Source organism: Coregonus clupeaformis, chromosome 21 (genome assembly GCF_020615455.1).
Source record: "Coregonus clupeaformis isolate EN_2021a chromosome 21, ASM2061545v1, whole genome shotgun sequence".
Classification (NCBI taxonomy): Eukaryota; Metazoa; Chordata; class Actinopteri; order Salmoniformes; family Salmonidae; genus Coregonus; species Coregonus clupeaformis.
In genome coordinates this window covers 57797292-57818475 of record NC_059212.1, presented here as the reverse complement: position 1 = coordinate 57818475, position 21184 = coordinate 57797292, and the positions used below count along the sequence as shown (strand labels likewise).

At 41.8% G+C, this 21184-nt stretch overlaps 2 protein-coding genes across 7 annotated transcripts in view; one reads left to right on the top strand and one right to left on the bottom strand.

The window, feature by feature from the left end:
• Nucleotides 1–859: 859 nt before the first annotated feature.
• Nucleotides 860–9933, top strand: clta (clathrin, light chain A). The gene is given in 7 exon segments (XM_041843020.2): nucleotides 860–1173; nucleotides 2244–2281; nucleotides 2561–2675; nucleotides 3020–3131; nucleotides 4200–4253; nucleotides 9385–9472; nucleotides 9474–9933. Coding segments are annotated over 7 exon segments (684 nt in total). The 5' UTR covers nucleotides 860–980; the 3' UTR covers nucleotides 9558–9933.
• Nucleotides 9934–13807: 3874 nt separating this feature from the next.
• gne (glucosamine (UDP-N-acetyl)-2-epimerase/N-acetylmannosamine kinase) overlaps nucleotides 13808–21184 on the bottom strand; it is a 36367-nt gene continuing 28990 nt past the window's right edge. For all 6 annotated transcript variants that reach the window (XM_045206022.1, XM_045206025.1, XM_045206023.1 and 3 more), the window contains 4 exons: nucleotides 20873–21094; nucleotides 17500–17682; nucleotides 17131–17250; nucleotides 13808–15353 (listed from right to left, as the gene is read on the bottom strand). In XM_045206022.1, coding sequence (XP_045061957.1) covers nucleotides 15118–15353; nucleotides 17131–17250; nucleotides 17500–17682; nucleotides 20873–21094 — 761 coding nt within the window. In that variant the 3' untranslated portion in view covers nucleotides 13808–15117. The remainder of the gene's footprint in view (nucleotides 15354–17130; nucleotides 17251–17499; nucleotides 17683–20872; nucleotides 21095–21184) is intronic.

Genomic DNA, 21184 nt, shown 5'->3' with positions numbered 1-21184 from the left:
TTGTCAGGCCAAAAATTGTTGGCATAATAGCACAAACAGACTGTCACTCAGACTATAAATTATACCTGATGGCAGGGGCGCAACTTTGGTTTTAGAAGTTGGAGGGATCCAGTCGGTTATACACTTCAAACATCCTACCCGACCGCTCGGAGGCGTCCGCATGGTCCTAAAGCACACCATTGCCATGTTTTGTATCACATTCCAATGATAAAACTGGGGGGGGGGCAATAATGCAATTTCAGAATGTGTGGGGGGGGGGGGCATGACCCCCTGTCCCAAGTGAAAGTTGCGCCCGTGCCTGATGGTGTCTAACTCCTTCGTAGTGTGGATCACTGGATCTAACATTTAGAATTTAATAGAGTATAGGCCTACAGTAGCCCATCACTGCCATAATAGACACCAATTATCAAATAGACCACTTGAGTGAAATGATAAGCCTATCAAATTGGGTATAGATATCAGTGACATCCCATATCCCATTGACTCTATATCTTCGATTAACCTCAGGAGAGTTTAATATTACGATCATAGGCTAGCCAAGATTTTTGACAGTATAATTCACGTGTCATCTCCCCCTTTGCACTTTTAAGAGAGATAAAATATGATAATTTTTTATTTTAACCAATCCTTGCTTTACACATTTTTATAGTGCAGACAATATTATGCACACTTGCTGTGTCCTATTAATTAAATGTCTAATATTCTAATTCCTAATTGTATTGTGCCCTTGAGATTCAAGATTGGCAAACCCTAGGCACGCTGTAGATCATGGGACCCTTACGTATCAGGTGCAACCATATTCCTTGTGTGGTTGGTGCACAGCACAGTCAATACAAATTCCTCGTTTCTGACTGGTCCTTCCAGCGTTTCCGCTTTTTCATTCTCTCCTCCCTTATCTCTCGAGCTGATCCACTGATCTACTCCCCCATTAGATATTGTAACGTTATCGATAGCTAGCCACCATCATCGAATAGCTAGATATGGACGATTTTGACATGCTCAGCGCACCACAGGCTGCGGCCGGCAATGGGACGGAGGAAGACCCCGCTGCCGCATTCTTGGCCCAGCAAGAAAGCGAGATCGCGGGGATTGAGAACGACGAAGGATTCAGCATCCTGGACAGCGGAGAGGTTCCAACGTCGCTAGACAACAATCTGACAGGCGACGCAAACGGTAGTTAGGTTCCAAAACTCTCCATTTAGCAAACTAGCTAGCTCGTTCAAGTATTATTTGGTGGAGTCAAAGCATAGCAAATGTGTTATAACTAGCTAGCTATTGGCTAGCCAGCTACACAGGGTTATCTAGCTAATGTTAGCCATCTTAATTATAGTAACTAGCCAGCCAACGAGCTAGCTAGCCAACGAACTATCTACTGTTACATCGACTGTCTGTAGCCAGTCATGAAATAGACCATGAGAAAAACAAGTAACGTCAATTTAGCTTGATAAATCCGATATTTCAGTCCATCTATTTAAAATGTTCGGGAAACTAGCGCGTAATGCGCTAGGTAACGCTAGCTACCCCATTTGTAAGCTCGCTAACAGCGTTAACTAGTAGCTACATTACATTTGTATATGGTAATTAATTTAACTACACGTAACTTTACTTATTGACATCTTGATGTTTGTGAAGTGTCGTGAATCAACTAACATAATATATCGGCAACGTTAGCCTCTGTCGTTGAATTTTCTGGCTAGCTACAGTAGCTAACGTTAGCCTGTCATTGGATTGATCCCACTGCAGCAACATTAGCTCACTGGCCACTTCATTACTGCAATTTGATATATGGCCCCAATGACCATTGGACTTTCATACAAAACTGTTGCCTTCAGGAAGTGAGATTATTGGCCAATTAGTTAGCTACGTTGGCCAGAAACATTTTAATGTTATGCAACTCCTTAGGGAGGGGATGTGCTAGGCATGTAGCTAGCTAGCTAGTTCCAATGAATGAATCGCTCATCATAAAGGTATTGCTTAACCAAACATTTATGTACCAATGCACTAGACTAGAACAAACCTATTTGCAGTTTTTTCAAGCTTATAATGACAAATCCATAATTAATCTGAATTTGATTTGTGATGGGCCTATAGTCATGGTTTTGAAAGCAAATTCAACCAACTTATCCATCTTATTCTATAATGTAAGACACGCACAGCCACTCTGTAATGTTAATTGATGATGTAGGCCATGTCCTTGTCTTTGATATTGCTTTGTTCATGATAAATTGTTAATTCATTTGCAGATGCAGTGGATGGTGCTCTTAACGGAGACATTCATGAGGTAATATCTTATTTTTTCCATTTTGTCTGATTGTGATTATATTGACTCAAGGAAAACATTAGAATACTTAACCATGCATGTGTGTTTTAACATAGCCTAATGCATACTAAATGCCATGGTTGTATCATATTATTATGGTTGTGTTCAGTATGCACAAAACGGAAGAAAATGCTCTGGAACAGAGTGAAAAGGGGGAGATGCTATCGGTACTTGTCCAATGAGACATGTTTTAATTTTGCTACAGTGTGCCCTATTGAACACCACCCATGTGTTTGTTAGAGCAATGGCCCGTCTGATGCATACTCAGCCATCTCCAGTGCCGACCGGCTGCAGGCTGAGCCAGAGAGCTTGCGTAAATGGAGGGAGGAGCAGAGAGAGAGGCTGGAGGTCCTAGGTAAGGAGAGGAAGCCAGAGAGGCCCCTGGTATATCCTGGCTAGAGGGCCATAGCAGCATAACAATAGAACAGAAGGAACCGATGTGATATTTACAGTTGAATCCAAAGCGCTGAACGCCCACTTCAAACCCCACAACCATTGGAAAATGTATGTCCCTGACTTGCAATGCAAGAAAAACACTAAGCACATTTTGAAACGCTACCAAAATCTGGTTCTCACCCCTGATGTTGAAATCGCTCCTGGTTTTAGAAGGCTTCTTTTTGTAATCTCATTTTTCAAGAGAATTGCCTGTACTGTGTGAATCATAAGACTTCTTCTTCCTCCTCATTTCCCCTTCCCCAGATGCTAACTCTCGTAAGCAGGAGTCTGAGTGGAAGGACAAGGCCAAGGTAGAGCTGGAGGAGTGGCACACTAGACAGGACGAGCAGCTGGAGAAGACTAAAGTGAACAACAGGTAAAAACGCATAGAAATAGAGTCTAGTCATTCTATTTCTATGTAAAAACGGCCCAGGTTGAGCCAGGAGGACTAAAACCCACTGGACTCCAAGGGAACCTTTTGTCCACTGACTCACTTTTTCTCTACAGGAGCCGTGGAAAGGAAACCCTGTCCACTGAGTATAAATAACATGCTCTCCTGCAGAAATCCCCTTGCAGAACAGTTAGTTATTGTGCTGCAATTGTTCCTGTTGGTCCCGATATGTTCTCTACTACCTCTTATGTGTTTCAGGGTTTATATAGGCCTAAACTAAAAGACGGCTAGCTGTGTACAGTCTATGGTAGAACAGGGAAAAAGATCAGTACAATATGTTCCGGAATGAATAGTTATCATGTATATTAATTCACAGGTTAATTTATTTCTGATAATGACCTAGCGCGGCAATCCAAGTTATGCATGGTGCTGCTAAGAGGTGAAATGCTGTTTCTAAATGATGATACCCCAGAATTGACCCTTGAACTACAAGACATTTGAGCACAAGAAATATCTAGTTGCGATAAGGAATTATAATATGGTGTTAATATCTATCTAAAGATAACAGGACAGCCCCAGCAGCAAGCAGAAATGTAGGATGTTTAAAAATATATATATTTAAGTTTGATAAAGGGTTAGGGTAAGGGTTTTGGAACTCCTTGCCACTCTTCAAGTGATCTGCAGTGCTCAGACATTGAAAACTAGACTTTATACTAACTTGAGCGTCTGAAGTTCTCTGTAACCAAGCCCTCCGTCCGCTCTGAATAATATATCAGCCAATCTTTCAGTCTCTGTCTAATGTCTAGCTACCTCTAACCTGCCTCTGTTATGTTGTTTGTAGTCTTTGTATGGCTGCGTCCCAAATGGCACCATATTCTCTGTAGTCTCATAGGACTCTGGTCAAAAGTAGTGCACTAGGTAGGGAGTAGGGTGCCATTTTGGACGTAGCATACGTGTGTGAGCTCTAGGCTGGGTTTGTTCTTCTCCTTTTTACCGCTCTCTCTCTTCTCTCCTGCTTGCTGCTTTCCTCTGGGACATCCCCTGTGTCTCCAGGGTGCTGGATGAGGATTTCTACAAACAACCCTTCTCTGACCTGATTGGTTATGTGTATGTTGCTAAACTAACATTTTCTTTTTTCACATGACGTCAATCGCCCGCCCCACCTTCCATTTTAACACTAATTTTTACGTTCGGCTTTCCCCTTCGTTTTTTTTTGTTGGTTTTTCTTTTTCAAAGAAGTAGAATTTCATTTATCTTGAGCGTGCGTGGCTGTTTTTGCATGTTTTTGCACATATAAACCCGCCCGGTGTCTATTTTTTTTAATGCAGTGAATGTATGTAGTCTGAATGTCATTGCATCAGCCTTAATGCTTTATGCTCCATTGCTCAGTTTCCATATGAATTCTGTTGCCATAACTGTAGTGTAGTACGTCGAGTGGCCATTTTCTTTTGGTTTGGTTTTGTTTAATTCTGTCATCCATCATCCATCTATACGTCCCTTCATTTTATCATGCCATCTCATCATGCCATATGCAAATGTTTTATATTCTTAGATCCCTGTATATTTATACTTGTATTATTCATATGTGTACATGGAGAACTAGTTATGGAAATTGACACTATGTAGAAAACATTGGTTAGGTGTGTTACTTGGGATGGACTACTTTAAATGTATTGATGAAACCGTATAGCTACAAGCTTAGCTACCTCAGCTGTGTGTCGATACCATGTGGCTAATGTCGCTAGTAGAGTCACGCCTGTAGTTTTGTTTCAAGCAACTGTGTCTCCAACTCTAAAACTCCTATCAATATAGTAGTACCTTCATATAATATGCAGGCATATTATCTGAAGGTGAACTTTAGTCTGTTAAAAATCCTATTTAAGAGATGTGATGCCATTAGAAAGGCATTTTATATACAGTACCAGTCAAAAGTTTGGACACTTACTCATTCAATTGTTTTTCTTAATTTTTACTATTTTCTACATTGTAGAATAATAGTGAAGACATCAAAACTATGAAATAACACATGGAATCATGTAGTAACCAAAAAAGTGTTAAACAAATCAAAATATATTTTATATCTGAGATTCTTCAATGTAGCCACCGTTTGCCTTGATGACAGCTTTGCACACTCTTGGCATTCTCTCAACCAGCTTCACCTGGAATGCTTTTCCAACAGTCTTGAAGGAGTTCCCACATATGCTGAGCACTTGTTGGCTGCTTTTCCTTCACTCTGCGGTCCAACTCATCCCAAACCATCTCAATTGGTAGGGTGATTGTGGAGGCCAGGTCATCTGATGCAGCACTCAATCGCTCTCCTTCTTGGTCAAATAGCCCAACCCTTACAAATGATAGTCCCACTATGCGCAAACCAGACGGAATGGCATATCGCTGAAGAATGCTGTGGTAGCCGTGCTGGTTAAGTGTGCCTTGAGTTCTAAATAAATCACAGACAGTGTCACCAGCAAAGCACCCACACAACATCACACCACCTCCTCCATGCTTCACGGTGGGAACCACACATGCGGGGATCATCCGTTCACCTACTCTGTGTCTCACAAAGACACAGCGGTTGGAACCAAACATCTCAAATTTTGACTCATCAGACCAAAGGACAGATTTCCACCGGTCTAATGTCCATTGCTCGTGTTTCTTGGCCCAAGCAAGTCTCTTCTTCTTATTGGTGTCCTTTAGTAGTGGTTTCTTTGCAGCAATTCGACCATGAAGGCCTGATTCACGCAGTCTCCTCTGAACAGTTTATGTTGATGTGTCTGTTACTTGAACTCTGTAAAGCATTTATTTGGGCTGCGGTGCACTTAACTCTAACTTATCCTCTGCAGCAGAGGTAACTCTCGGTCTTCCTTTCCTGTGGCGGTCCTCATTTGAGCCAGTTTCATCATAGCGCTTGATGGTTTTTGCGACTGCACTTGAAGAAACTTTGAAAGTTCTTGAAATGTTCCGTATTGACTGACCTTCATGTCTTAAAGTAATGATGGACTGTCATTTCTCTTAGCTTATTTGAGCTGTTCTTGCCATAATATGGACTTGGTCTTTTACCAAATAGGGCTATCTTCTGTATACCACCCCTACATTGTCACAACACAACTGATTGGCTCAAACGCATTAAGAAGGAAAGAAATTCCTTAAATTAACTTTTAACAAGGCACACCTGTTAATTGAAATGTATTCCAGGTGACTACCTCATGAAGCTGGATGAGAGAATGCCAAGCGTGTGCAAAGCTGTCATCAAGGCAAAGGGTGGCTAGTTGAAGAATCTCAAATATAAAATATGTTTTGATTTGTGTAACACTTTTTTGGTTACTACATGATTCCATCTGTGTTCATAGTTTTGATGTCTTCACTATTCTACAATGTAAAAATAAAGAAGAAGGTGTACAAACTTTTGACTGGTACTGTGTGTGTGTATACATACATACATACATACATATACACACACACTATATGCCTATAGCTAACTGCTTTATACCCAGTAACCTGCAGCCTTTTGGTTTCAATAAGGCTCCTGAAAAGTTGTACAAAGGCAACATTGTTGTTGGAGGGCCGTTTCCTTCCTACATTATCTCTGCTGTTTCAGCATCTTCTTGAATAACCACACACACCCCTCACATGAAAGAACTGCAGAGATGTTTATTTTATAGGAGTGATTTATGCAATCACTATTGTACTGTACTAGAATGTCCGTTGGTTGACATAATGTTGAATGGACACTGAATCCCTCATGTGGAGAGCATCGTTACAATTAAGAATGAATACAACAAAATCTGACCCTACAAACTTGGTGGCCTTGTGGTTGGAGTGTCCACCCTGAGATTGGAAGGTTGGGAGTTCGATCCCTGGCCGAGTCATACCAAACACTGTCAAACTGGGACTCGGCATTAAAGATATATATTGGGGGGTAAGGCCCTGCAATAGACTAGCGTCCTGTCCAGGGTGGTGTACTTGTACAGCTGTCTCACGCTACAGAAACGGTTCCTATGAGCCGTTCGGTAGCCTGTATAACCTGATACTGTCGCAGAGCCCTGGATGTAGAAAGTCAACTGTTGTGTTGATGTTGCTTGTACGTCTGCATCTCTATATTGAAGGCTAATTGGCTACACCGTTGCTTCAAACATCTGTAAATGTGATCTGCTTAGACTCTGTTAGTAGCTAGTAGCAAGCCACTGTCTGCCGTAGAATGACATGCTACTGTTGTTGCTTAATTCGCCCTCTTAGTATTGCAGCCCTTATATCTATCTGCCATTGAATTCATTCAATCGCTAAAGAGAAAACGTTCCCATATAACCGACGTCCTTGTCTCTGCCAAAACAAAGACCCACAGCTAGAGACCGAGAGGGCATGTCTTTTTGCCTCAACCAACCAACCCAATGGCACAGCACATGAAGGCTGCAAGCTAAGCACACTTCTTAGACCACAAAAACAAACAAACCCCCCCACCCCAAAAAAAAAAAGACGTTATTTTTCTCTCTGGGAAAATGCATGCTGGCTTTTGTCATCTGCATAAAGCTCATTTACTTTTCATTTCTATATCTCTGACTTGTGATCTGTTTCTCCTTGTTTCCTTCCTATGCACCTTTTTAAGCACACACATTAACCATCCTTGCTACCGCCTAGACCAGTTAAGTAAAAAAACAAAGACAATCGAAAATATCCTAGTAGGGAGAAGTATATTAGCCTTGAAAAATAGCAAAACAATATTCAATAGTAGTACACAATTAGACTAGACTGTAGTCAGGGCTCTCCAACCCTGTTCCTGTATGTTTTCGCTCCAACCCTAATCTAGCGCACCTGATTTTTTTATTTTAATTAGCTGGTTGATAAGCTGAATCAGGTTGGTTACAACTGGGGTTGGAGTGAACCTACAGGAGGGTAGCTCTCCAGGAACAGGTTTGGAGAGCTCTGCTGTAGATGAATACGAATCCACTGCCAATTAAATATTTTAGAAGCTGGGTGTCCCTCCTCTTGTGATGCGTTGGTTCACTAGTCCTGTGTGTATCTGTAGTTTCGTTGTGACAGTGAATTTTCATTGGCTTCTCATCCCCATTTTGCTGTGTGTATTGTGTTCTAGTTTATAGAGGGGTCTTTCATTTAGTTAACTCCTTGGCAGTGGAAGTGTCCTATCTTTGGTGGGTGGGTTTGGGTTTTGTTATGCCCCCTGGCTTGCATTTCAAAATGTCTTATTGTGATTGTGGCACTGTACCATTTTATTTATTATTTCATTTCAGGTATTATGTATGGTAAGCCTTCTAGTGGAATTAGATGCCCTTTTGGGTTTGGTATTGGAGTAAAGATTATCTATATAAAATATAAGTTATTAGTGAAGATTGTGACACGTCAATATGTTCAATCAAAATTCTCTTATGGTTATTATATCAAGTATTTGCTGCATTTCAAATGGCCTGCTTTCCAACCGCAGCAAAATGCATGGCAAAGTATCAGGCATCCAGGTTTTGGTTGTTAAAAAACTAACTTGCCATGAAGCGCTCTCATCAAGCACAAGTATAAAGGACATAGAACAAAACCTATTCCTAATGCTATACTTGGATCTTGAGAGAATATTTGAACGTAACCAAAAAGCAAGTTACGGGCGTCGCCCCCCAGTTCTGTGACGAACTGCATTTTTAACCAACCAAACCGCGTTATAACCATTCCAAAAACCTGAGCTTGTTTTTCAAAACCCCTTGGTTAGACTGACAGGGAAAAGCAGGTAACTAACTAGCTGTATGACGGGTTCTAGGGGGCATGCTATATGATCGTATCTATCCCTGTTCTCTTCATTTGTTTTTGATGTGGCCACCCAGAGAATGTTTCTTTTTGGATGTACTGTAATGTAGTTGGGTGGACTGGACTGTTCTGAGTTTGGCCTCCGCTGCTGTCTCCTCAACACTTCCTCCTCAAGCAAAGTTTAGATTCAGACCTCACTAAAACTGTTGGACTAAAACAGTGAAAAGGTTATCCCAAGATGGCACCATTTTGATAATGAGTCCTTTTTTTATGTTATTGACAACTCACTAAATTATTATATGTAATGCTGAATGGATCAAAAATACCTTCATGTATTTCTATGGGGATTCCCCATGTCTATCCCTGTAGTGTTGCAGAGGAGGTGGTGTGTTAGTGAGCAGCAGTAAGGCCCTCCGTAAAGCTCTGCTGATCTCTGGGGCCCAGGAACTGCTCCTTCCCTCTCTAAAGCTCTGTCCTCTCCTGTGTTGCCTTGCAGAGCGGCCGAGGAGGCCATGCTGTCGGACATGGACGAGAACAACCCCGGCACCGAGTGGGAGCGCGTGGCGCGCCTCTGCGACTTCAACCCCAAAGTCCAGCAAGCAGGCCAAAGACGTTTCCCGCATGCGCTCTGTCCTCATCTCCCTCAAGCAGGCCCCTCTGGTCCGCTAAACCCCTCCCCCCTCTCTTTCTATTAGACATCTCAGTTCAGTCCCTCCCCCTTCGCACTAACCATTCAATGTTTGCATATCTGAAGGCTCTGGATACGTAAAAGCAGTGTAGTGGTGGAGCTTCCACAATCCACCATGTTGCTTTCACCTTACAGATCTGTTAACATTGAGGGTCCAAGGGAGTGAATTGAGACGGTTGTATCTCTACCCTTCCCTGACCCTAACCCTCTCTGGACCCAGATTGCAACCAACCTCTCATAGGGCAATGTATCATTCCCCCCCAACCCACCTACCTGACCTGGGGTCGTTGTAAATGGATTGATGATATCATTCCCCTCTTCCATCTCCCTTTCCATCATTAAAGAACAAAAGAAGTATAAACTTTTTTTTCTCCTATTCTTTTAAGGACCAAACTCTGTTTATTAAGTGTTTTGTTGGAAACCATTTTAGAGCCGGCTTGTGGCATTTATTGTGACTATTTCAATCTATGCATTTTTCCCATTTGAACCGTGAATCAAGTACGGTAAATATACGCTATCTATTTGTGTGTGTGTAAACATCAAGGTTGGGGTCAATTCCATTTAAATTCCAGTCAATTCAGAAAGTACACCCAATTCCAATTTTTGCTCATTGAAAAGCATTGAAGAGAATTGGAATTGGAATTTCAGTGTACTTCCTGAATTGACTGGAATTGAAATGGTATTGCCCCCAACCCTGGTAAACGTCATGTGGTGTATCATGTACTCTATATGTGTGTACCTATGTACATATACAGGCAATATATAAATATTCAAAACGTTAATGTCATAAACAGAGTAGAATTGTGGTTAAAGGTTAGCTGTAGCCCAAGTGTTGCTTCATGTGTTCATTGTCCATCGATTACAATATCAGTAAAACATGAATTAAACTTTTGTCATCAACGTTGTTACTGAAGTGTTGTCCGTGACATTCAAATTATTATGGTTGCACCTAATTGGTGGAAGTATAATTTCAGGTGAGACAAATAACAAGACCTCTTTTTATACTGCATTTTCAAATAAATGATGTTTAGTGTGCCCCTAGTGGTAGAGAGGGCCTATTGCTGTTGTATGACCTTGGTTTCTCTCTGGGTTCAAATTAATCTCTAGTGAAAATGGCAGAAAGGAAGAGGCGAAGCGAGGTGGTTTACTCCTGTAAAAATCTGTCCACGGTAAGCAGACCTCCTGCCTTCCCACTTTGGGACGACTCCCAGCGTTAGGGCAGAGACGACCATCTCACCAAATCTCTGAAAATGGTCAAACCGAAGTTGCCTACCTTTGATCAAAGCAACGCTGTTGGTTGGGAGGTGGCCAGTCAGAACGTGACATCTTTGACTTTGAATCTGTACAACCAATGAATGGCTTTATTAGTTATGTTGACATATTTTGTGTAGCAACAAGCAATTGTAGACTTTACAAATGCAACCTAATTTGGAACGTCTATATCAGGAGTATTCAACTCTTAAAGCCAATTTATGCTTGTGGCACAATTGCAGAGGCCAAATTCAGCTCTGTACCGCATTGCAGTGCGCCTCCCAAATGCTGTAAACTGCGGCTAGCTCCGTATAGCTCCTCATTGACATGATTGGTTGGCAGGGAGGTCCTGTATAAACAAAAACTCACTTCCTTGACAAAGCTCTACTCAACAGCTCTGCGCTGCTCCGCGAAGTACAAGAAGTATGAATGCCCTGACTTCTGCAGGTACTGTATAACCTAAATGCTGCACGGCCAATGCAGATAGCGGATTGACCATGTGGTGCCTTTAACCCTACGAGGTCCGGAGCCTGCTGGTTTTCTGTTCTACCTAATTGCACCCACCCTGATTCGAGGGGAGGAATGAAAGAAAAAAAAAACCCAGTGGAACTGACTTCGAGGTCCAAAGTTGAGTTTGAACGGTTATATGGTCATTCCATAAAATGCTAGGCTATGAAAACATTCCCAGAGGACTGAAAGACCTGCTGGTTTACGTTTTGTCATACTCTCTTGACACAGTACTTTTCATTACAGTAAAACGAATTCATTGTTCAGGGGAGAGTATTTACCTAATTATGGAAGCCAGGCCCCTCATTCTGCATCTCACTGTATTTACACATGGAAAACAGGGTGGTGACATACTGTAACCAAGTAATACATCTATATCAGTAAATACTAGGCATAACCCGAGAGAGGCATTGTTGACGTCCATGTTCCACCCTTTATGGAAACAGCAGGCATTCCAGTCAGTAGTACAGCTCTACGTTTCCTTTAATCATTGATAGGTGAAGGTCTGACTGACTGCTGCTCAAGTTGTTCAGGTGAATTATCTGACTTGAGACATATTAACTACACTGAACAAAAATATATACACAACATGCAACAATTTCAAAGATTTTACTGAGTTACAGTTCATATGAGGAAATCAGTCAAATAAATTAATTAGGCCCTAATGTATGGATTTCACATGCCTGGGAATACAGATATGCATCTGTTGGTCACAGATACCTTTAAAAAAAGGTAGGGCCGTGGATCAGAAAACCAGTCAGTATCTGGTGTGACTGCCATTTGCCTCGTGCAGCGCGACACATCTCCTTCGCATAGTTGATCAGGCTGTTGATTGTGGCCTGTGGAATGTTGTCCGACTCCTCTTCAATGGTTGTGTGAAGTTGCTGGATATTGGCGGGAACTGGAACACGCTGTCGTACACGTCGATCCAGAGCATCCCAAACATGCTCAATGTGTGACATGTCTGGTGAGAATGCAGGCCATGGAAGAACTGGGACATTTTCAGTTTCCAGGAATTGTGTACAGATCCTTGCGACATAGGGCTGTGCATTATAATGCTGAAACATGGGGCTCTTGTTAAGGTATCTCTGTGCATTCAAATTGCCATCAATAAAATGCAATTGTGATCGTTGTCCGTAGCTTATTCCTGCCCATACCATAACCCCACTGCCACCATGGGGCACCCACACGACGCCATACACACCATCTGCCCCGTACTGTTGAAACCGGGATTCATCCGTGAAGAGCATACTTCTACAGCCTGCCAGTGCCCACTGAAGTTGGTTACGACACGAACTGCAGTCAGGTCAAGACCCTGGTGATGAGCTTCCCTGGGATGGTTTCTGACATTTTGTGCAGAAATTCTTCAATTGTGCAAACCCAGTTTCATCAGCTGTCCAGGTGGCTGGTCTCAGATGATCCCACAGGTGAAAGTGTGGATGTCCCGGGCTGGCGTCGTTATACGTAGTCTGCGGTTGTGAGGCCAGTTGGACATACTGCCAAATTCTCTAAAACGACGTTGGAGACGGCTTATGGTAGAGAAATTAACACTAATTTCACTGGCAACAGCTCTGGTGGACATTCCTGCAGTCAGCATGCCAATTGCATGTTCCCTTGAGACATCTGTGGCATTGTGTTGTGTGACAAAACATTTTAGTGTCCCCAGCACAAAGTGCACCTGTGTAATGATCATGCTGTTTAATCAGCTTCTTGATATGCCACAGCTGTCAGGTGGATGGATTATCTTGGCAAAGGAGAAATGCTCACTAACAGGGAGGTAAACAAATTTGTGCACAAAACTTCAAAAATATGCTTTTTGTGGGTATGAAAAATGTCTGGGATCTTTTATTTGAGCTCATGAAACATGGGACCAACACTTTACATGTTGCGTATATATTTTTATTCAGTATAGATTTTAGTGTCCGTCTATGATATGGTCAAAACAGACAAAACAACAGGGGAATTACCACTTTGTATGTCGTCACAGTTGAAACCTTACAACGAAGGCATACATGTTGTGCATGATGTAATATCCATATTGTAAATAAGGTGTTTTTCCTTAACCAAGTAGATACCTGGTCATTTCTGTACAGTAAAATAGAGCGCAACTGTTTTGTGAACCCGATGTGATTCTTTTCAATCATGCTACTACTGTGACCAAACAACTTGAGGCGGATCATGTTTGCCACTAGCGAAGAAGAAGGACATGGGAAGAAAACAGCCATTCTGATTTGCGGCGTCTCAATCACACCACCACCTGATCGTAATCACTATGTACTGAGGTTCTCTGTAGCTCAGTTGGTTGGTAGAACTTGGAGCTTGCAATACCAGAATAGTGGATTCGATTCCAGGGAACACACATACATAATGTTGTCTGCTAAATGGCAGATATTATACTATACATGATGTACCATCACGTCAACGTCACTGATTGTGATGACAATGAGTGACAAGAGGTTGTGTGACAAGTGGATTGTATTATGTTAAGTGTTTAATGTACAGTGTTTATTTTGTATACAGCAGTACTGGGTTTAAGACAATTTTCCCTCAGGGACATTAAAGTTAAATCCTACGATAGCACAGACAGACTGGCACTCCACCCAGCCCTGTGGTATGTTTACAATGCAGCCTAGTTCAGCCACACCTAAAACGATGAATATTGTCTACTGAATCGTATATTAATCCATCCACCCATCCCAAACTGACATTTTCTAGTGTTTTTAATGTAGACTAATATGTTATTGTAATGTGTAAAATACCCATTGCATTGATAGAAGTCACAAATTACAATAAAAAAGATTTAGTATCCATGATCAAAAACAGAAATGGACAATCACATGACTGATTTGTATAGTAATCTCTTAATATATGACAATCAAGGCATAAAAGGTGTGCATAAAACAAAAAAGAATGATAATGAATACAAGTGATTTGGCAGCACACCTTCCATTGAAGCACACAGTTAAGACAACTATGGTATACATATCATAGGCACTACATTTGAGGGTAAGGTGTAACTGTTGTCCGAGAGAGGGTAGTCCTTGGGTAAGTCACATTGTTGCAGAACTGGTTCCAGTTTCATATACTCAACTTAAATGATTTAATGGTTATGAATAATTTGATTGGAATGAAACATTTAACATGAAGAAACACAAAACATAAATCTTCTGGGTGCATTTTGTTTTTTCAAACCAGCTGATTCCAAAATGAAGACAAAACAAGAGAAAGTGTTGCAAAGCTCTAACAGCTTCAGTTAGACAAATATAAATATTGTTAATATATCACAGTAACATGTTGCTTTCATTGCGTGGCTTAACAAATAACACCTTCTATGTTTAGACTTAAGAACTAACAAAAACATGGAATCATGAGGGTCAAAATATGGCCATATAGTACAAGTGTGAATGAATGCGAATGATCCTTATCCGTATTTGGTCACATCTTTTCAAATCTTTTGTCTGGACACACCCATCTATTCACTCATACTGCGGCTGTACTCATATGACTGTATAGGCTGTTGTATGTATCCAGACACACACACTACTATTTCTGTACTGTAGTTAATAGTACTATTATTTCTGTACTGTAGATAATAGTACTACCATTTCAGTACTGTATTAGGCATTTATATTTGCTAATAGCAAGTTCATCTTTATAAACAAGGGAATTGCAAGATATGGCCCTCCTCCTTTGGAGGACCACTTAAATGAAAACTAGAACTTCACAACTGACCGATGTTCTTAACAGATGCAACTGGTTGTGTAGTCTAGCACCATAATGTTCTTAATAGATGCGCCTGGTTGTGTAGTCCAGCACCATGCTAGCGGCCCCCAGCAGGGCGGGCTCGTCGAGGTCGGATGTCAGGACCTGGATGCTTTGCGCGGAGGTGAGGGCTCTCTGACCTATGACTTGCTGGACAGGAGCCTGGTAGTGGGCGGCCAGCACCCCCGACAGGATGACCAGGGAGGGGTTGACCATGTGGAGGATGTTGACGATGCCCACGCCGAGGGCCATGCCGGCTGGATGAGGAGGAAACGGGGAGAGGAGTGGTTAGCTATAAGATGCAGGGTGGGTTTCATAGAGATGCACTATGATGCGAACTGGGCCTGGACTATGATGTCAATGTCACATTTGGTAACATTTGTTGTCGTGCATCATAATTCAGCTAGTAAAGGAAAATGATGGTGGGAGGAAAGTGGTTTATCAAACTTATTTAACCAGGTCAGTGATTGAGGGAAAATAAATGTGCAGTGCCTATAGAAAGTCTACACCCCCTTAAACGTTCACAATTTGTTGCGTTACAAAGTGGGATTGAAATAGATTTTATTGTAATTTTTGGTCATTGATCTACACAAAATACTCCATAATGGCAAAGTGAAAATAAAATTATATTGATTTATTTTTACGACTGAATAACAATTAAATAACTAAAATAGTAATTGCATAAGTATTCATCACTTTTGTTTAGGCTAGCCTAAATTAGTTCAGAAGTAAAAGTTGTTATATGAACTCACAGTTAGAAATAATAGGGCTTGACATGATTTCTGGATGACTACCCCTTCCTCTGTCCCCCATACATACAACATCTAAGGTCCCTCAGTCAAGTATTGAAATTCAAGCACAGATTAAACTACAAAGACCAGGGAGCTTTTCGAAAGCCTCATATTGAAGGGCAGTGATTGGTTAACTAACAAATCAGACATTGAATCTCTCTTTAAGCACGATCAAGTTAATAATTATGCTGTGGATGATGTATTAAACCACCCAGACACAAAGATGCAGTCGTCCTTCTGAACTGAGCTGCAGGACAGAAAGGAAACTGCTTAGAGATGTCACCAAAAGGCCAATGGTGATTTTAAAACAGCCAAAGAGTTCAATGGGAGTAGAACTGAACATTGTAGTCACTACACAATAATGACCTAAATGACAGCGTGAAAAGAAGCATACAAATATACAGAATACAATTATTCCAAAACATGTACATGTATGCAACAAGGCACTAAAGTAATACTGCAAAAAAACAAGTTTTGGCCTAAATGCAAAGCCTTATGTTTGGGGCAAATCCAACACATCACTGAGTAACTGCCCCTTATTTTCAAGCATGGTGGTGGCTGCATCATGATATGGGTATGCTTGACATCGGCAAAGACTGGGGAGCTTTTCAGGATAAAAAGAAATGGGATGGAGCTAAGCACAGTCAAAATTCTAGAGGACAACCTGATTCAGTCTGCTTTACACCAGACACTGGGAGAGGAATTCACCTTTCAGCAGGACAATAACGCTACAACACAAAGCCAAATCTACACTGGAGTTGCTTACAAATAATACAGTGAATGTTCCTGAGTTGCCAAGTTAGAATTGACTTAAATCTGCTTGAAAATCACTGTCTAGCCATGATCCCAAACACCTTGACAGAGCTTGCAAATATTGCACAATACAGGTGTGCAAATACCTTATGAGACTTACCCAAGAAGACTCACAGCTGTAATCACTGCCAAAGGTGTTTCTAACATGTATTGACCCAGGGGGGGTGAGTACCAATCTAATCAAGGTATATTTGTGTTTTATTTTTCATTCATCTTTTATTTTTTAAATGTTCAACATTTTATTCCACTTTGATAAGAGGATTTTGTGTAGATCGTTGACTAAATCCATTTTAATCCCACTTGTAAAAATAAAATATGAAGAAATCCAAGGGGGAGTGTAGACTTTCTATAGGCACGGTATAATTTAACTTAAGAAGGAGTATGTCTGATCTAAGGTGATGTTCAATCAACATGACGAGTGTGGACCCACCTGTTCTGAGGACGGCTTCAGCCTTGCTGTTGCCCAGGCGGGCTGCGTTGATGAGGTCGATGGCGCTGACGGACTCAGCCTTCTTCAGATCCACCATCCCCTCCACCTTCAGCAGATCCTCTGGAGAACCAAACACACAGGCCAGGTGTCAAATCAACATCTCTTTTTCATAAGACAAAGACAAAGTTGTTTTAAGCTTTGCATCCCTCCCTGGTGAACACTGACGCCCAATGTGTCATATTGAACAAGTGCCTGGTTCTTGGAGCATGGCAAGTCTTACAAATGCATTATAACCACATAGTGCATTATGCCTCTTGGTTTTAAGTAAAGGACTACCAAGAAATCGAATTAAGAAGTGTTCTAACTAACCGTCGTGGAGCCTCTTGGCTTCTCTCTGCAGGGCAATGCCTGATGCGTAGGCCTCGATGCAGCCGCGGCTGCCACACATACACTCCGGCCCATCCAGAGACACCATGATGTGGCCCAGCTCGGCCGCGCAGAACGTACTGCCGTGGATCAGCTCGTTGTGCTGGATGATGCCCCCGCCGATGCCTGTTCACAAATCAAACAGAATGGTTAGTGGTGCCTTCACCGATGTCTGTGTGGCTTTCCGATCAGCACGACTACCTTATTCGTTAGGGGTCCTTTATTAGCATGGTTCTGTCGCCCCCATAGTGACAATATTGTTTTGATATCTACGCATGACTTCGTTTTGATGCGTGGCTACACTACGTACAGTGCATTTGGAAAGTATTCAGACCCCTTGACTCTTTTCCACATTTTGTTACGTTACAGCCGTATTCTAAAATGGATTAAAATTGTTTTTTCCTCCTCATCAATCTACACACACCACCCATAATGACAAGCAAAAACAGTTTTTTTTTAGAAACTTTAGCAGATGTATTAAAAATACAAAAATGAAATACCACATTTACATATGTACTCAGACCCTTTCCTCAATACTTTGTTGAAGCACCTTTGGCAGCGATTACAGCCTCAAGTCTTCTTGGGTATGCTTGGCACACCTGTATTTGGGGAGTTTCTCTCAATCTTCTCTGCAGATCCTCTCAAGCTCTGTCAGGTTGGATGGGAGAGCGTCGCTGCACAGCTATTTTCAGGTCTCTCCAGAGATGTTCGATCGGGTTCAAGTCTGGGCTCTGGCTGGGCCACTCAAAGACTTTCAGAGACTTGTCCCGAAGCCACTCTTGCGTTGTCTTTGCTGTGTGCTTATGGTCGTTGTCCTGTTGGAAGGTGATCCTTTTCCCCAGTCTGAGGTCCTGAGCGCTTTGGAGCAGGTTTTCATCAAGGATCTCTCTGTACTTTGCTCTGTTCATCTTTCCCTCGATCCTGACTAGTCTCCCAGTCCCTGCCACTGAAAAACATCCCCACAGCATGATGCTGCCACCACCATGCTTCACCGTAGGGATGGTGCTAGGTTTCCTCCAGACGTGACGCTTGGCATTCAGGTCAAAGAGTTCAATCTTGGTTTCATCAGACCAGAGAATCTTGTTTCTCATGGTCTGAGAGTCCTGTAGGTGCCTTTTGGCAAACTCCAAGCAGGCTGTTATGTGCCTTTTACTGAGGAGTGGCTTCCGTCTGGCCACTCTACCATAAAGGCTTGATTGGTAAAGCGCTGCAGAGATGGTTGTCTTTCTGGAAGGTTTTCCCATCTCCACAGAGAAACTCTGGAGCTCTGTCAAAGTGACCATCGGGTTCTTGATCACCTCCCTGACAAAGGCCCTTCTCCCCCAATTGCTCAGTTTGGCCGGGCGGCTAGATCTAGGGAGAGTCTTGGTGGTTCAAAACTTATTCCTGATGGAGGACACTGTTTTCTTGGGGACTTTCAATGCTGCAGAAATGTTTTGGTACCCTTCCCCAGATCTATGCCTCAACACAATCCTGTCTCGGAGCTCTACGGACAATTCCTTCGACCTCATAGCTTGGTTTTTGCTTTGACATGCACTGTCAACTGTGGTACCATATAATGACAGGTGTGTGCCTTTCCAAATCATGTCCAATCAATTGAATTTACCACAGATGGACTCCAATCAAGTTGTAGAAACATCAAGGATGATCAATGGAAACAGGAGGCACCTGAGCTCAATTTTGAGTATCATAGTAAAGTGGCTGAATACTTATGTAAATAAATATATTAAAAAAAAATCTTTTTTATATATACATTTGCAAAAAATTCAAAAAACCTGTTTTCGCATTGTCATTATAGGGTATTGTGTGTAGATTGATTAACATTTTTAATTTAATAAATGTTAGAATAAGGCTGTAAAAAGTCAAGGGGTCTGAATACTTTCTGAAGGTACTGTATAGGGAGTTCGACCAGGTTTTAGAACGGCTGCCATGTTAGCGCCTTTATTCTCAAAATGTAGGAGATGTAATAATACGAGAGGGCCTCCAACAATTCCCTGTATGAAATGACCCGCTCTAACTGAACTGACGTTTTTATTGATTAACATGTGTATCCAAGTCTGTACTGTGGTGTCAACAAATTGCATATCTGCTTTCACTGGAAATATTCATTAGGTATTGAAAACGATCAGAAATAAACAGCCCAACCACGGAAGCGTCAATTCTCACTTAGCAAATGCTACGGAGGATAAAGTGGCGCTCTAGGAACGTTTAGACAGAAACCGCATTGGCCCAACTCTAGATATGACAGGTTAAGTGTAACTAATTAAATTGCCAAAATGTTTATCTTTAATTTTGTAGGCTGACGACATCACGGAATCCCATCAGACCAACTCCTTTAACGCCCTACTCTTTGAGGTTTGCAGTTGTCTGAAAAACACTGTTTTGCTCAAAATGTATTGTTTTACCCTTTAGTGCGTATACTTTACTGTATTTATATTTGGGATGTCGCTTTTCAACAGTACAAGTTCAGAAATCGCTGGAGGAAGTCCAATGCGTTTAGCCAAAAAGGTCATTAGAGTTTACATGGCCATCATCCAGGGTTTGAAATGTACAGATATTTCACATTTCTGGTTCGTCCCTAACTTGTTTCCTGCTTGTTGCAGGGCGCGTTTATAGGAATGTTGTCTGACATGAAATAAGATCGAGAATTTTTTTGTCAGTGAAATTGATTATCCGACAAATGGCGACAAATGTTTTTTGCCGCGCATAGCCTATTGATAGAATAACCAGGTGTCGCAACTTCTAAGCTTTAATTAAGCTGTCATAAACCTATAATTTACACACAAACACTGCGTTAAGAGATTATATACAAGCATGTGCGCTCATCGTTGCGATTGTTTCCTATGCGTCATGCCATTTTCTAATGCGTCATGCCATGTAGACTGAAATGGCATTGTCCTCAGGAAAAGTAATCTAGAGAACTAAATAGACGTCTTAATAGTATCAGTAGCATTGTCAAAACATGGTTACGGTGAGGTCTTTTCATTTCGTTTCTCTCACTTTTGTAAGACGAAATCTTTCAACGACAATCCATCATTCAACGGGTAGCCGTGCAGGACTGTGTGTTCCAGGACACAAATCCAGTTTTTCAATACCTTTTCAATCCACTCAAATTGAAAAGTTACTGACTGACATCTGATTGCCTAGTTTCGATTGGTCTGTTATGCACTCGATCCACCCAAACTGTCATTGTTTACTTTCCATCTCATCTCACGCCATATAGGTGTGGAATGAATTCTCAACCTTATAGAAATACAATGAACAGAAAATGAATGAACAGAATGAATCATTTTTAATTCTATGGTGGCAAGAGTACCTGTTCCAGTGATGATGGTGACAAAGTTCTCCACTCCTTTGCCGTGGCCAAACTTCTTCTCTGCCAGGGCGGCACAGTTGCCGTCGTTGTCGACCCAGACGGGCAGGTGGATGGCGTCAGAGATGGGGGTGCGGATGTCGATGGAGCTCCACTCCTGGATCAGCTTGGTGGAGTGGAGGATCACACCCTCCTGGGGGTTCACCCTGCCCCCTGTCGACACACCTGAGGGGGGGAGGAGAGATGGCGAGAGACAATCAGATCCTGTCAAACTAGGGGTCTTTTCCTAATAGCTACTGACAACTTCTTAATTGA